General features: G+C 34.2%; 1 protein-coding gene across 2 annotated transcripts; it reads left to right on the plus strand.

The window, feature by feature from the left end:
- The first annotated feature begins 2,431 nt into the window (after positions 1-2,431).
- On the plus strand, positions 2,432-16,114 carry LOC125680950 (uncharacterized). 2 transcript variants are annotated; one of them, XM_048920804.2, is made up of 4 exons: positions 2,432-2,539; positions 3,048-3,112; positions 4,705-4,839; positions 15,284-16,114. In XM_048920804.2, exons 1-4 carry the CDS (start codon positions 2,517-2,519, stop codon positions 15,682-15,684), a joined length of 624 nt encoding a protein of 207 aa, XP_048776761.2. In that variant the 5' UTR covers positions 2,432-2,516; the 3' UTR covers positions 15,685-16,114. The 2 variants fall into 2 exon arrangements, with proteins under 2 accessions (XP_048776761.2, XP_048776760.2); XM_048920803.2 differs by lacking the exon at positions 15,284-16,114 and adding an exon at positions 11,188-12,021.
- Positions 16,115-17,218: the final 1,104 nt, after the last annotated feature.

Here is a 17,218-nt window from a genome sequence, read left to right on the forward strand (position 1 = left end):
TATCGCATCAAAGCTTAAATTTGAAAGACATATTTCCATACTGTATTTGAATTTCGCTGGATTCAGAGGCACATTCCGAAACTTCTTCACAACGCTTTTTTATGTTTTCTTTATTAGCATATCCTAATTCTGAATTATTATTTTCGCTTTCATGAATAATTTCATTTCACGAGATAGGCGTATTGGATTCTTTTGGATGGCGTTAATTATTTCTTCATCCAAATGTTCGAAAACACAATGCTTTTCAGATCAAAATTTGGCTCCACAACTTTCTCACCCTCCATACCCAGAATATAACACATATTTGCAGTACTTTCACTAAAAACCTTAAATTTTATTGTGCAATGAAAATGCACTTCCCATCAGAGGAAGACATGTTGATATGGCTCAGTACTATAGAAAAAGTGAATTTATATAAAACCTGCAGTAGAAGACTACTTACCTGACACTGTCCAATAAGTGAACAAAAGAAACAATATTCTACGCAAGACTCGTTATATTGTCAGACTATTCAAACTAACTTTATTCATAATTATCATAGTCAATGGGTTTACCCGAGTCAGTCCATTCTTAGAACAAAAGATGTAATGTTTTAAGTAGGATATAAGCCTCAAACTGTCCATTCTGTGAGAGAAACAGAATTTGTGTGACATATTTTGGCTTATATCCTTTACATAAGGTTATGAATTCTTCAAGTGAAAGGTGCAGAAAACGAAGTGATCAATCTCATAACTCCTATAAGCAATACAAAATATAGAGTTGGGTAAACACGGACCCCTGTATATACCAGATGTGGGGTCAGGTGTCTAGGAGGAGTACGAATCACCTATCACACACGCCGTAAGCACGATATCTTAATCAGGTAAAAGGAGTCAAAATCAGTGTGCCAAGAACGGCCTAACAATCGGTATGAAACACGTCGAACTGCAGTGGACCCAATGATAGGTTGTATTGACAAACTAAATCGTAAAATGACAAAATAATTTGCAAAATGCTGACCTTAAACGAGACTGTTGAAACCTCTGCGCCATCATCTTTTTTGTCATTAGCCTGCCTCGATTTAAAAACTGATCATACGCAGAACAAGCTCTTGCGTATCGAATCAGTTGATATATATATACATGTACACCATATGCAGGTGATAATGGAATATTGGAACATAGATATGGGAAGTCTTTAGCCTTTAGTATATTTTTGATGTACGCTTAATACAAAATTTATCGATAAAGGTTTTAATATTTCAACTAGCATTGATATAACATCACATCAAAGATGATATAACTGAAAAATGTAATTGTAATTAGCTGTATTTGAATACATTTTTGAACACTCCGGAAAAAGTCAAGTATTTGAATTACATTGTTTATTCAAACTTCAAAGCTTGAAAATGAGGGAATAAAAATGTCTGAAAATAATGGTATTCGGTTGTCATGGAGTGTTTATACAATAATTAGATATCTCATTATGGCCAGCATGGCCTCAATGCCCAGGATTATAGGTTAAGATCTAATTTTCTTCAGGTGTGAACCCTTCTCATACCCAAGACAAAACGCACAGGTAGAAAAATTGGGCAAATGTGCGACCACAATGCCCATTCACAATTAACCAATGCTGATCCTGGGGATCAAACTCGGGTTGCAGTGATGAGAAGAAAGTGTGTTAACCACTAAGCCACCCGAATACCCAGGCTCTTTACGACTGAAGAAGATTGGTAACACGGTCAAAATATTTCAACAAAGTGTTTAGACTATATACATATAAAAGCACTAAGTTCCAACAACACCCGATACCTAAAGGTGTCGGATCCACAACATGGATACAACGTCAAATACAAAAAATTATACAAAGCACTAAAATGACCCATGACACGAACAACCAGATTGTCAAATTTTGGGGACGACCCGTCAGGACAAACGAAAATAATTACATAATGTGGCCAATATCAACAGATAATAAAAGCAAAAACTATATATAAATACATCTAGCAATACAACTACACTAATCTACTTGCCAATCAATGTTAAAAGTGGAGCGAATTATGACATGTTTTATTCGTCCAAAGAGGTGATCCAAAATGATAAAAGTAGACTTAATTAATCTGAAGTGGAACGAGTTACATGTAACCCTACTACGTTAACAAATAGTAAAGGTAACTCGTACCCAGAGAGATTCTATTTTAACTATGTATTAAGAATAAATAATTTATAGAAGGAAGGGACAGATCGTTCCAAAAATATCAACATATTCGTGGTGATTATTTTAGTGCTTTATCTCTCTCTCTCTCTCTCTCTCTCTCTCTCTCTCTCTCTCTCTCTCTCTCTCTCTCTCTCTCTCTTCGCTGTATGTCTACGTATCTATTATTAATCTATACATGTATATCCTAATATGCTACACTTTCATGAAAATGTTTCCTTGAAGGATTACCATACATCTCTTTTCCACTGGATAAAACTCCTTCCTTGTTAGTATGGTAAACAGTCAAAACTGTACATTTTATTTTTCAATAAGCAGTCATAATGGGAGAGAAAACATGCAGCAGGTAAGCACGTCTTATTTATAATATCTTACAGATATTATGATAAGTAGATTCTTGTGGTAGCTTAAAGGCAACCAAGTAACTAGAACTTTGGGAAGTTTTGTGATTTTTAATTCAGAAGCATCAAGTATTTAGATAGTAAATACATTGTATAGGATACATATCTAAAGCTCTGTCTCTGATTCGTATTTCAATAGTTAAATGACCAGCAGATATACGGAACCGGGGCATTTTCAAAACTTGATTTCTTCACAAAGGTCAAATTAGAGTACATCCTACACATTAATTCAAACATGTCAAATCAATATTGATTTTCAAATTATGCAAGTCTTCATCTGTATTCTAACAATCTTTAACTCATCTTTCACTCATTTTAATCTATGTATGAAGTATTGCCTATATCTTCTTCTGTCCATTGCACTGGGTTTCAAAATGGAGACAATTTCGCTTTATCAGTTGTGTTTCTAATTACAAATAATTGACCGAGGACTATGTCTGTTTTCTTGTACAGCAAGACATATATTGAAGGACTCGACTGCTGTGTAAATTATTTCCTACGAAACAAGAGTTGCCACCGTAAGTAATACACAATAACATCATTAATAACAACCACAACAATAACAATAAAATCAACGACAACAATGGCAGTAATGATAACAACAACAATAACAACGACAGTAATAAAACAACAGTAATAACAACAAAACCAGCAATAATAACAACAGCAATAACAAAACCAATAACAACCAAAACATTAAATGAACATTAATAAAACAACAGTAAAATGATAACACAATAATAACAACACTAATAAAAACAATTATAATAATAACAGTAATAACAACAACAAAAACTACACCAACACCAATAACAGCAATAATTACAATAATTAGAACACCAAAAACAAGAACACCAATAAGAATAATTACAACACCAATAACAATGATAACAATTACAAAACCAATAACAACAACAATAATTACAACACCAATGACAACAACATCAATAACAATAATAATAAGAACAACATCAATACCAACAACACCAATAACAATAACAATAATAACAATAATTACAACACCAATAACAGCCAAAATAATAACAACACCAATATCAATAACAATAATTAAAACACCATTAACAACAACACCAATAACAATAATTACACCACCAATAACAACAACACCAATAACAATAATTACACCACCAATAACAACAACACCAATAACAATAATAATAATTACAACACCAATAACAATAATAACAATAATTACAACACCAATAACAACAATACCATTAACAATAACAATAATTACAGCACCAATAACAGCAAGAATAATAACAACACCAATAACAATAACAATAATAACAATAATTACAACACCAATAACAGCAACAATAACAAGAATTACAACACCAATAACAGCAACACCATTAACAATAATTACACCACTAATGACAACAACCCCAATAACAATGACAATAATTACAACACCAATAACAATGACAATAATTACAACACCAATAACAATAACAATAATTACAACACCAATAACAACAATACCAATAACAATAACAATAATTACAACACCAATAACAACAACACCAATAACAATAAGAATAACTATGTTTCACCAATCATACTTACCTTAATCTACAGCAAGAAAACAATGCCAGCATTTGACTGTTTATATTTGTTTGCACTAACTTAAAAAAAATTAGGATAGAAATACAGCCCCAGTAACTAATATTGAAGTATGAAAGGTGAAGATAACGAACAAAGATCAATCTCATAACTCCTATAAAGGTGAAGATAACGAACAAAGATCAATCTCATAACTCCTATAAAGGTGAAGATAACCAACAAAGATCAATATCATAACTCCTATAAGCAATTCAAAATAAATAGTTGGGCAAACACGGACCCCTGGACACACCAAAGGTGGGTTCAGGTGCCTAAAAGGAGTAAGCATCCCCTGTCGACCGGTCACACCCGCCGTGAGCCCTATATCTACATCCGTAGTCAAAATCAATGTGCCAAAAACGGTCTAACAATCGGCATGAAACACGTCAGATAGCATTTGACCCAACGATAGGTTGTATTGGCAAACTAGATCCTTATTTATGATATTCATATGAAGGAACATATGTCTGTATATATTTAACAGCCTGTCACACTGGAACCTTTGGAATTAACTGCACTGGTCACTGTTCACCTGGAACTTATGGGGATTCCTGTGGGCAAAAATGTGTGGACTGTCCAAAGGAGCTTTGCCACTACACTTACGGATGTCCAAAAATGGGTGATTAAAAGTGTATGACTGCTGTTTTGAGACAGCAGTAAACAGTTCTTGACTGGGTTCGAGGACAACAGCTGTTTTGTTTGACCCGAGGACGGATCTGTTGCCCGAAGCCATAGGCTGAGGGCAACAGATTCGTTCGAGGGTCAAACAAAACAGCTATTGTCCGATGACCCAGTCTATAACTGTTTTGTTATACACCTTAATGTTTAAGGCTGTTTTTACTAACACATGGTTTGTTGATTATGTACGTTTATCAACGTATCCACAAGTTTAACGGAAAACATACCCAATATACTTACCGAAGCATGAAAGATAAAAATATATAAATAAATCAATTAACGTTTATTATTCATGAATTTTAACAATATAACAACAAGGTTCCACGTGAACAAAACCTACAGAAGCTGATACTATTCTTGGGTTGAAATTTCAGGGCGTGTTGGTAATCATTAGCTTTTTAACTGAAAGGTTTTTCCACCATAGTCATTAATAACGACTGAACAGTTATTAAAACTGTATTTTGGACAAACATTTTCTTTCGAAACGGATGTGATTTGGTTATTGAGGTTCAGCAATGTTAGACTGTGCAACTGTTGAATTCTGTTCAAGCACAGACACCATCATATTGTTTAATCCCCGATTATCTATTTCTAGAAAGTCAACATTTTCTAAATTCACATTATCAGAGCTTGTAGCAGTGATCACTTCTGGAGCTGGTGCTGTCTGTGGGATTACTTGTTCTGCCAATGCGTTAGACATTTCGCGTTTCTTTTTCTCCCGTGCTTTTGAGATGTAATGTTTTAAACTTGTTTCCCATTTATGTTTAAGACAGTCATAATATGCCTCCCTTTTTACCCACTTTCATCCAGAAGAGTTATGCAGGTAGCCTTAATGCAGTGATTATTGTACAGTTTAGAAAAACCCATTTGTTTACTTATAATCTGCATCATTTGTTCGAGGGAGTTCTTGCACAGAACCATGTTGTCATAACAAATCGATGGATCCTCACTTTCAGCTTGAAAACTCTTGGTCCGTTGCCATAAGAAATGACAACCTGAATTTAATTTCGTCAGGTATTTCTCGAAGCTTAGAACAGGGTAGTGTGGGGTTCCTAGAATAGAATTGAACTAAAATCAGTCTTTCATTTTTTTTTTTTACCTCTCTATGATTATTAAGTTTATGAAAATAAGATTAAGACAAGACGGAAAACCTTCTGAATGATATAACTATCTCGATCACTAAAATAAATTGATATTGGTTTCAAGTGTGCAACAAAAGAAGTATACATGCCACAATAAATATCTGGAAAAAATATTGTTAATTTCTATTTTATGGCTGACAATGAAATAGACAGGCTGACGTCAATCCCCTGTGAAACGTGTTGAAATGGCCCTAAGTATAACACTGGTTCATATCAATTTTTACTAGTTTCTTACCTGGTTTTTCGTACATCCTACCGCCCCCATCATCCACATCATCTGTTCCACTCTGGTGATTTTTAGTGAGCCTTGGTTTCACATTTACTACATATCTCCTCCCACTAGCATCAATGTTTACTACAAAATCGTCTTTGGTCATATTACGAAGGTTTTCCCTTCCGCGGTTACACAAAAAACATCATCAGTTCAAAAAACACCTTAAATTGCAGAGATTTAGGGTCTTTAGTCGATAAAGTATCAGTTGAATACAATTTTTTGATATCTTCCACGGAAATAATTTCCTTATGCTTGCTTTCACCCCCCCCCCATCCATTTTCAGCTTTTTCAAATAAGCATGAAAATTTTTATTGGCCTCCTTAATCTGTCATCATTTACAATGTCAAATTGGTGCGTTTTTTAAAATGTTTTCTGTAAAACGTACCTGGGAGAAATCATTGTTTTCTTAGCATAAGGTTCTCCATTGCGATTTCTGACGTTACAATTAATAACATTTTTTCAAAACAAGAGCCGTTTCTTCGGCAGATATATCTTGTATATCATCGTAATTCCGTTGAAGCATTTCGTTGATACATTGTTCAAAAATATTTTTCGCAACGTTGATAACATTTTTCGTATTGCTGCTTTCCGTTTCATCTAATAGAGTCTGTATCTCATCATCACCAAATTTAGTAAACCTCGCCATTACGTAAAAGCAGCAGACCGAGAATCACGTCACTTGCGTAGCCAATAGAAATAGAGCAGACTATTGCCCGGTCAATAGTTCGAAAACTATTGAACGGTCAATAGACCACGAGTGTGAGAGTTGATTTAACAGTTGAAATGTTCGTTTTAGATTGTATTAGTTTTATATAGGGAAAAATTAAGGTATATATCAATCTTGATTATTAATTTTGAATCTTTAAGACTGCAACAGTTTGACTCGTCAAAATCGTAAAATGTTTTTATATAGTTAGTTCTAATAATTAATAATTTTGTAACAAACTGCTTCGTGAACAATTAAGCACTGTAACGTTTTCAATGTACATTAGTTAAAACCAAAACAGCGCACTCCTGTTCTTTTTATACTCAACAGTTTATCGGTGTTTACATTTTGAATGTTGAAATATTTATTGTCTTTGGAAGTGTTATTCCGAAAAGCAATCTGAAATAATATCTATTTTTGATGTATCTCTTTAACTTTCCCAGTTTTCTGTCTATGTAAACAAGTTTCACACCTCTAGTTTACCAAAACAAAATAACAAGATGTATCGTCCATTGGATTGGAATATTTGGATTCTAACCTCAGTGACAAAACAATAAAAAAGCTCATTGCTCTGACAATTTTTGACTTTTGAAAACACAGAATTAGACGTAGAATCCGACTCTTTCCCATTTGGATCACCCGATGTAAGAAAGTAAGAAACAGAACCATAACTGATGTTTGTAATCATATAAAGGATAAGTGTGTATCCAAACCCAAAATTATTGCCTGAATCAAACTAACGCAGACCGGAACCTAAATTATAATTTGGAACCAAAATCATAGGAATTTAGCTATTCGGTCAGAACGTTAAACTACGTGGAATCAAATTTATGCGATACTGATGTCCAGCACTCATCATATCCAAAATGGCATGTCCTGTTTAAAATAGAAAATGAAAATATTCAAACGTTTGCGAACGATGAACACCGGTTGATGGAAAGGACAGAGTTGTTGAAGATCCCCAGAGCGATTTTAAAAGAGGCCTAACTATAACCTTGCTTTACATAACAACAAGACACAGACTGGAACTAACGTTGTGACTAAAAATTGAACAATAGACATATAGAACTATAGACACGTGAACGCAATGCCCAACTCGTCGTCCTCTTCATGCACGCGCTACTACCTGGAAATGATGATGACGATGTACGCTATGAAAGGCGAAGATAATGAACAGTGATTAGTTTCATAACTCCTATAAGTAATACAAAATAGATAGTTGGGCAAACACGGACCCCTGGACACACCAGGGGTGGGATCAGGTGCCTAGGAGGAGTAAGTATCCCCTGTCAACCGGTCACATCCGCCGTCAGCCCTATATCCTGATCAGGTAAACGGAGTTATCCGTAGTCAAAATCAGTGGGCCAAGAACGGCTTAACAATCGGTATGAAACACGTCAGACAACATTTGACCCAATGATAGATTGTATTGACGAACTAGATCGTTATAACGGCCATACAATTTGCAAAATTATGACTTCAATCGAGATTGTTGAAACCCCTGTACCATCAACTTGTTTGTCAGTAGCTTGCCTAGATTTAAAAACTGACCATACGCAGAACAAGCTCTTGCATATCGAATCAGTTGAGAGATATAAACACCATATGCAGGTAATAATGGAATATTGCTACATAAATATGGGAAGTTGACGATGGAGAAGCTGAAATCATCCCGTTTGTCATACAGTTGAGTTGTCAGTTTGCCGTTAATGTCTACTTTCAATAAAGTATCTAAGTATGAAGCAGAAGTGGACGACTCTGTGGTGTCTTTTGTTTCGAGCTCACAGGGATATATCAAATCGACATATGAAAGAAAGTTACTATTGTTAATAGACAAAACGTCGTCGATATATCTAAATGTCGAATTGAATGCCACAGCAAGATATTTTTTATTCTCGCGTAGAAGTTTTTGAATAAATTCTGCTTCATATGAACATATACCAAATCTACCTCTAATCTCAAAGTTCTGTTTTGTGTAGCGTTTAAATACTATAGATAGGCTTGATATATGATAGTTCTGTGTCACACATCGAGTTTACTTGAACTTCAAATTAAACAGTAAGAGAGATATAAATGTAATTATGTATACTACATGTATATTTAATAGCTGGTGAATAACACCGTAGCCAAAACACCACGATAAACTATAATCTAGTGCATTGAAGAATTTGCTTCTTGAGTTTTCAAAATGATAAAACACAGTTCGATGCAAAAAAGTTACAATCGAAAAAGTTTTGCTACTTTGATGTAACATACTAAACAGTTCATCATTCTACAATTATGAAAAAAAACCTTTGCCATTTTAACTTTTTTTGTAGAAAAAACAACAACTAAAACAACAGTAACAACTACATGAGCCTATTGAAACAACAGTAACAACTACATAAGCCTATAGAAATGTTTGATAACTTATCTTTCTAGCAGTGTTTATAAAATCTTGAAGAAAAAAAAAACCCGTTGATGTTATAGCTATCTACCATTTACAATATAGAACTATGATTCAATATTCTTTTCGGTAAAGGAGTTCTATTATGTTTAGAAAGACGTATGTCGTCAGAAATTGCTATGTAGAATAGGACACTGTTACATATACCTTAAATTCTCAAATGTAAGCAAAGATTATCCTAGCTTTATAAAAATAAAACGTACAAAGTGATAAAAAAATTAACAAAAAAACAACAAAAAACAAAACATGACGATAACGAACGGTGATCAATCCGATTAACCCTATAAAATACGAAATTTAGAGCAGGGGAACATGGACCAGTTGGGATCTGGGGCAGGTTTTACAAAAGAACTTACGACCTACGACCAACTTTACATACTGGAATTTTCCAGTTTATTGAAAGATCATTCACTCCAAATACAAAACCTTTTGTTTTAAAAAAATGTTGAATATGAAGCCTCAGAAAAGTTTAAGTTCATTCATTTCTAGTAATAACTGTGTAATAATATTTAAGAGTTGCGACTTTAAATCTAGGATGGGTAAGCATTCTTCTGTTGACCGATCACATTCGCTGTGAGCTCTATATGTTGATCAGGTAAACGGAGTTATCTGTAATTAAAATCAGTATGTACAGAACGGCTTAATAGTTGGATTGAAACGCATTCTACAGCATCTGAGCTATTTACATGTTGTATCATTATAACGACCACGACCATTAACGTCTATCATTTATATATAAAATAAACTTGGAATAAGATGACAATATTTGTCAGAAATACTAACATCTATATGAACCTGTTAACGATAACTACACAGTGGGATTAAAATAATAACATAGCAAGAGTTATAGGTCTCAAAGTGATTTATTTCTACCTATCTAAAGATAGTTTCTTGCCAAAATTCGGAAGCATGAAAATATATAGATCTGTTTGTGAATACGTTTTCTTCAATTAAGAAATATAACATGGGACCATATCATTGTCCTAACAGGCTATTTGCAGTGTAATCGACGGAATAGTAAAGTGTCACTTTCCTTCCTCAATCAAAAAAGAAAATAACCTTTGGTACCACTGGAAAAAAATCGTATTGACAAGAGATATTCAGTCCCATTTCCTATTGGAATACATCTAAATTTGGAAAATCAGACGAATATAGAAATTTGTTTACGATATTTTGTACTTGTAATTCATCATGGGACAATTTCTCATAAGTTCCGATACTCCTACTAAATTCCAAGCCATTATGTACGCTATTGTATCAATGTTATCACATGACAAAAGTCTAAACTCAATCAGTGTTGCAGAAATAACAATCAATGTGCAAATTTAAGCTTAAATATTTTCAGGGGAAATTGGATTAGTAAATCTGCTTTGTAGAAAGACAAAAATATTCTTAAACATGCTGTGTATGATGGAAATGAGGAACAATTGAAATTAACCTTTGGTAGACACAACAGTGCACTGAAATGGAATATAAAGGTCATCGGGTATCATTAGATTGTGACCTTGAACTATCCACGAAATAAAAGCAAGAACCTAAACATTCATTTTTTGGGTCTAAAGCATGCATGTATGTATTCAATAGTTTTTACATGAAAAATGTCACGTCTCCACGTGTTCTATACATATAAGAAGAATCCATCCTTAACTTTATATTCATGATTCAATACACCTGATTCATAATTGATACAAAAAGCTTCATAAATAGACTTATATTTTCAGTAACAACAACTGAAATAGAAACAACTAATATTCCCTCTACTGTGTCATCGTCATTATCGAAATCGGTTGAAACTTTAGTCTCTACAACTGTAAAAGTTTTGCCAACAGTATTCACAAGAGAATTCACACAGCCACCGAATGTAGTATTAAAGGAACAGACTAATAACCTGTATATAGTAATGATAGTCGCAGGGGTCATCATATTTCTCCTACTTCTAATACTTCTTGCAGTATTGAGGAGATTGTGCGTTATACACACGCATAAAAACAATCCGAAAAATGAAATTGAATCGATTTTTGTAAAGAAGGAAAATGAAGAGGACGAATACCAGGAAATTAACTTTGATGGCACTATGGTTGATCATGGCGATGTGTCGGGCAACCGTTACAATATCATAATGGAGGAGTTAACACGATCAAGAAGTACCAAGTATCAAGAAATCGGATCTAAAATAGATAAGGAAGGAAAGTCAGCCTATTCCCATTATCACGGAGTTGACAATGAAAATAGTACCTCAAATGAAAATAATGGAGGATATATAGAACCAGAATCACGAAGACCGACTCACTCTTATATAGAAATTATACAACCTATGATACATGCGTCCGATCCTGCAAATAGTGATCAGGACGGGGGTAGCTCAGATAAATCTGACCAATTGGAGGAGTATCAAGATACAATGAATATAGACAAAAGTCACAAATCATGTTCAGATGATGTAAATGAGTCAAAACCTCATGATTCTAACATGAGTGATACAGATCTCGACGTTGTGCACTGTTTGTCGTAATTTATATCTATTTCTTTTTTAAAATAAAATCCTGTAGAACTTCCCTGTGAAGTCCCTGTGCATTCTATATAATATCGTTTGAGTTTAAGACAGTACAATTTACCCAATGGTTACAATCTATGAACAAAATATCACCCATTACAGGAATCCTGTTCTTCTTTTTTGGTAAAGTTCATCTTAAGGAGGAATACTACACGAGAGAAATTTGGTATGGATGAAAAGTGAAACATATGTACAATATTTTGAAAATTTTCAAATTTAGTTGATTTAGTCAAACAATGCAGTTTATGTAAAAAGTAATTTGAAAAAAAAAACCTTTGCTGAACTCGGACCCACAATCTACAGTTCAGCTGCTATATGAAAACCTACTGAGCTACTCAGCTAGGCAATTGAATGTAACAGAAATATATATAAATTGCTGTTATCTACATTTTCATTCATTTTTTAAAAGGAAGTCCTTCATTATGACGATGTATTACATCTCCTTAATTAATATGATATCTTACGTCTGAACTGTATAAGCGTAAATAATGGACGAGTAGTTATGTACTTGAAAACCAGAGAAACAAATATCTCAGATTAAATATCAAAATCACACACAGACAGGTTAATTCATTGAGGAAATTGTTTTCGCGGATATGAAATATTTTTGTGCAAAGTGGCGTTGCGATTAGCAAATTATGAATAAAAGTAGGAGCTGTGAAAAAGCTGGTACGAATCCATCTAAAGGAAGCCGTGATCTTCATCTCGTTGTATTCAATAAGAATTTTTGTTAGAAATGACTAATGTTGAAATCCCATGGGCACAAATTCTGCCTCTTTATCAGATGATATGTTTTTTGTATTCCTACGAGGCAGAATTTATTCAAAAGCTCTTACATAAGACAAAAAATATTTTGTTGTTTCCTTCAAGCCGACATTTATATATATTAACGACATTCTATCATTTAACAATACAAATTTTCATACATATGTCTATTCGATTAAACTCGAAATAAAAGACACCATACAGTCTTGCAAATCTGCTCCATATTTGGAAATTGTATCAATATAAATATTAACGGTAAACTGACAACTCAACTTATGACAAACGAAATAACTTCATCGTCAGCTTCCAATATTTGTGTAGCAATATTCCATTATTACCTACAGATGGTATTACTTGATCTCGTTTCAGCATTTTGCAAATTCTATGGTCATTATCATGATCTACTTTACACATACAACCTGTGATTAGGTTAAATGCTGTATGGCGTGTTAGGCCGTTCTTTCATACTGATTTTGGCTACGGATCACTCCGTTTACCTGATCAAGATATAAGGGTCACGGTGAGTAATACCGGTCAACAGGGGATACGTAATTCTCCTAGGCATCTGATCCCACTTCTGGTTCACATGGATCCGTGCTTTCTCTACCCTTAATTCTGCATTTCTATTGGATTTATGAAATTCATCATTGTTATCTTCACATTTTCATTGTAAGCGAAATTTTTCCATAACTGAGTACACCTGAAAAATGAACACGGAATTTCGACACTAAATGGGTGCAATTTTATTTGACTAAACCAAATCCACTAGGTAAGTTTTACACTAAATCATCAAATATTTATTAAAACTTCTTGCTTTTGAAAAGCATGAGTAATGTTTAACCTTTTATATTCCTTTAGATAACGTAAAGAATGTCTCAATTGTGACCCAAAAGAGGATTTTATGAAATTATGGAAGGGTGTCAACAGTTTAAATAAAGCATTTTGCAAATCCTACGGTCGTTTTAATTATCGTCTTTGAAAGTACAACCTAACACTAGGGCGAATGTTGCCTATAGTATTGCATACCATTTGTTGGGCCGTTCTTTACAACTGATTTACAAACTACAGACTACGTATTATTGTTTTAAGGGGTCCGTGTTTGCCTTGTTCTCCATTTTGTATTCTTTATTAGATCTATAACATTGATCATTGTTCATTATCTTCAACTTCTTTATTCCAGCATACATGGCTCCTATTTCTGAACATTTAATGGCAAGCAAAGACAAATCAAAAGATTTTTTCGCATTTCAAAGCTATAAAAACAAACAATATCAATTAAGGGATAACTAAATGCTTCAGTTTTTGATGTTGTTTACTTTTAGATATTAGAGACGTATAACTAAAATAATTTTACCACACGCAGAACTATGTTTTGTTTAAAATGAAAACAACCCATTCCTTCCTCAGGAGATGTTATTTAGATTTGGAAAACCCATGACAAATATATAACAGCCATATTTTACATTGAAGTAGCATACGGTAATCTCTACGATAAACAGCATGATTGATTTTTGTATTGGATACTCAACTTAATAAAACATGTTCGATCAATTGGACATACTATTTTGGAGCTCCAATTACTCCAGCGTAATTGTGGAAATGATGAACGAAAGTATGTGTGTAGATGGGTGGGTAGGTGGGAGAGAGAAAGAAAGAGGAGCAATTAAAAACATTCATCTAATGGACTATAAAATTCAATAAATGAATTACCATAAGTGGTTTTGAAAGAACACAATTGCCAAATTTATAACGATCTAGCTTGCTAATACAACCTATCATTGGGTCACATGCTGTATAACGTGTTTCGTACCGACTGTTAGGCCGTTCTTAGCACGCTGATTTTGAATTCGGATAACTCCATTTACCTGATCAAAATATAGGGCTTACCGCTAGTGTGATCAGTCTACAAGGAATACTTACTCCTTCTAGGCTCCTGATCCTACCTCTGGTATGTCCAGGGGTTCGTGTTTGCCCAACTCTCTATTTTGTATTGCTTATAGGAGTTATGAGTTTGACCACTGTTCGTTGTCTTTACCTTTCATTTGCCATGTGAATACAGAGTTTATTTTATGGAATTTGAAATCTCAACTCTTGTAATACATGCAGTGTTCTTCATATGTACACTCAGTTATAGAATGATTCCAGAATGACTTTGAATGACGTACTGAATTTGACGCTTGTCGGAATATATTCCTCAATTTTGTTAACAATGTGTTTTTACATGTATGGTTAGATAGGTTCATCCAGACAGACTAATAGATTCCAAAACTTTGCCTGTGGGTTTGACCGCATTAATGACTTACTGGGTTTTAGGATGTTTTGACGGTCGTTGAATTCCGTGAGTCAGTAGTTAGAGTGATCACATACGGTGACCTTGAAATCATTCTAATGGTCTTTGTAGTGAGACGTTCATGTCTACAAGGATAAAACAGAAATACTATCCTAATTTACAGAGGAAGAGTTCAAGACTTACTGTGTGTATTTCTTTAACATTTTAGCCACCACGACAATATTGGACGGAGAAAATGATTCCACTATGTTCACACATCCTGGATTTACTCATTCCATTGAACCAGTTACCTGTATGGATCGCCCGATACCCAATAAAGGAATGATTTCAAAAATGATCATAATTAACGGAAGCGTCATCATTGCTTTGCTTTTGGTGCTCATTATCATTACATCTATCAGAAAGTATTTGATGTTCCTGTACTGGAAAAGAAACGTGAAGTTAGATCATGCTCCACTAACCATGATTAATCCAGTTTATTCGGAAGCTGAAGGGGTGTCTGGAGATGATATCTATATAAAGCAAAACAAGCGAAATAACGAAGGTGATTCTAGAGGAAAACATCCGAGTTGTAGAGAGGAATTGGGGTTAATGTGTTTCAAAGTATGAACCTTTGAAGAATAAATCACTACTGCTCATCGAGATAATGTTTTAAAAGAAAACAAAGCAGACTCTAAGAAAAATACCCTGGAGGTAATGAAATAATTGACGATGATGTTATTTCAAACATTGTGTAAATCTATTTGTATCAGTCAGAGCATACTTACTAACGATGCAGCTGTATGATAATATAAACCATAGTTGTTATCTAGTAATATGGTACTTTTAACAGCATGGTTGGGGAAGTATTTCCTTAAACAAAATTTCGTACAAAATCTGTATATCTGTATGTATAGTGTTACCACTTCATTGACAACATTAAAATCTGATATACATGTATAGCGTCACCACGTCATTGACAACATTAAATATGTACATCTGTATGTATAGTGTTACCATGTCATTGACAATATCAAATTTGTATATTTGTATGATAGATGAGGATAACGAACAGTGATCAATATCATTATTCCTATAAGCAATAATAAATAAAGAGTTGGAGAAAGATAGACCCCTGGACCCTTATTCACAAAACATCTTACGACTACACCGAAAAAAAATTCTGTCTGATAATCAAATACCGATCACAGGGTCAAAAGTATGTATTCAAGTTTTATAAACCATGGATGCACTTTACATATTGATTAAGAAATCTACAAGAAATGAAATATAAGATATTTACAATGTTCATTAATTTTGATCTTAGTCGTACATGTAAGATATTTTGTGAATAAGGGCCCTGGACATACCAACGGTGGGATCAGGTGCCTTAGAGAAATGAGATTCCCCTGTCGACCGGTCACATCCGCCGTGATTCTTATATCTTGGCCAAGTAAACGAAGTCATCCGTAGTCAAAATCTGTGTGCCAAGAATGGCTTGACAATCGGCAATGAAACACGTCAGACAGCATTTGACCCAATGATAGGTTGTTTTGACGAACTAGATCGTTATAACGACCATATAATTTGCAAAATGCTGACTTTATTACAAAATGTTGAAGTTTTAACATCATCAACTTGTTTGTCAGTAGCCTACTTCAATTTCAAAATTGATTATATGCAGAACAAGCTCTAGCGTATCGAATCAGTTGAGAGATATGAACACCATATGCACTGACAAACAAGTTGATGGTACAGGGATTTCAACAGTCTCGATTGAAGTCAGCATTTCGCAAATTCTATGGTCGTTATAACGATCTACTTCGTCATTACAACCTCGAATTGGGTCAAATGCTGTTTGACGTGTTTCATACCGATTGTTAAGCCGTTCTTGGCACACTGATTTTGACTGCGGATAACTCCGTTTACCTGATCAGGATATATGGCTCACGGCGGGTGTGACCGGTCAACAACGGATGCTTACTCCTCCTAGGCATCCGATCCCACCTCTGGTGTGTCCAGGGGTTCGTGTTTACCCAACTATCTATTTTGTATTGCTTATAGGAGTTATGAGATTGATCACTGTTCGTTATCTTCACCTTGCATATGCAGGTGATATATTGCTACATAAATATGGGAAGTTGACGATGGAGAAGCTGAAATC

The sequence above is a fragment of the Ostrea edulis genome, chromosome 2, assembly GCF_947568905.1.
Source record: "Ostrea edulis chromosome 2, xbOstEdul1.1, whole genome shotgun sequence".
Lineage (NCBI taxonomy): Eukaryota > Metazoa > Mollusca > Bivalvia > Ostreida > Ostreidae > Ostrea > Ostrea edulis.

Coding starts and splice junctions, on each gene's coding strand:
- LOC125680950 (XM_048920803.2), top strand. CDS start 2,517: ATGGGAGAGAAAACATGCAGCAG. Junction 2,540..3,047: donor GGAGAGAAAACATGCAGCAG/GTAAGCACGTCT, acceptor TTTCTTGTACAG/CAAGACATATATTGAAGGAC. Junction 4,840..11,187: donor TTACGGATGTCCAAAAATGG/GTGATTAAAAGT, acceptor TTATATTTTCAG/TAACAACAACTGAAATAGAA.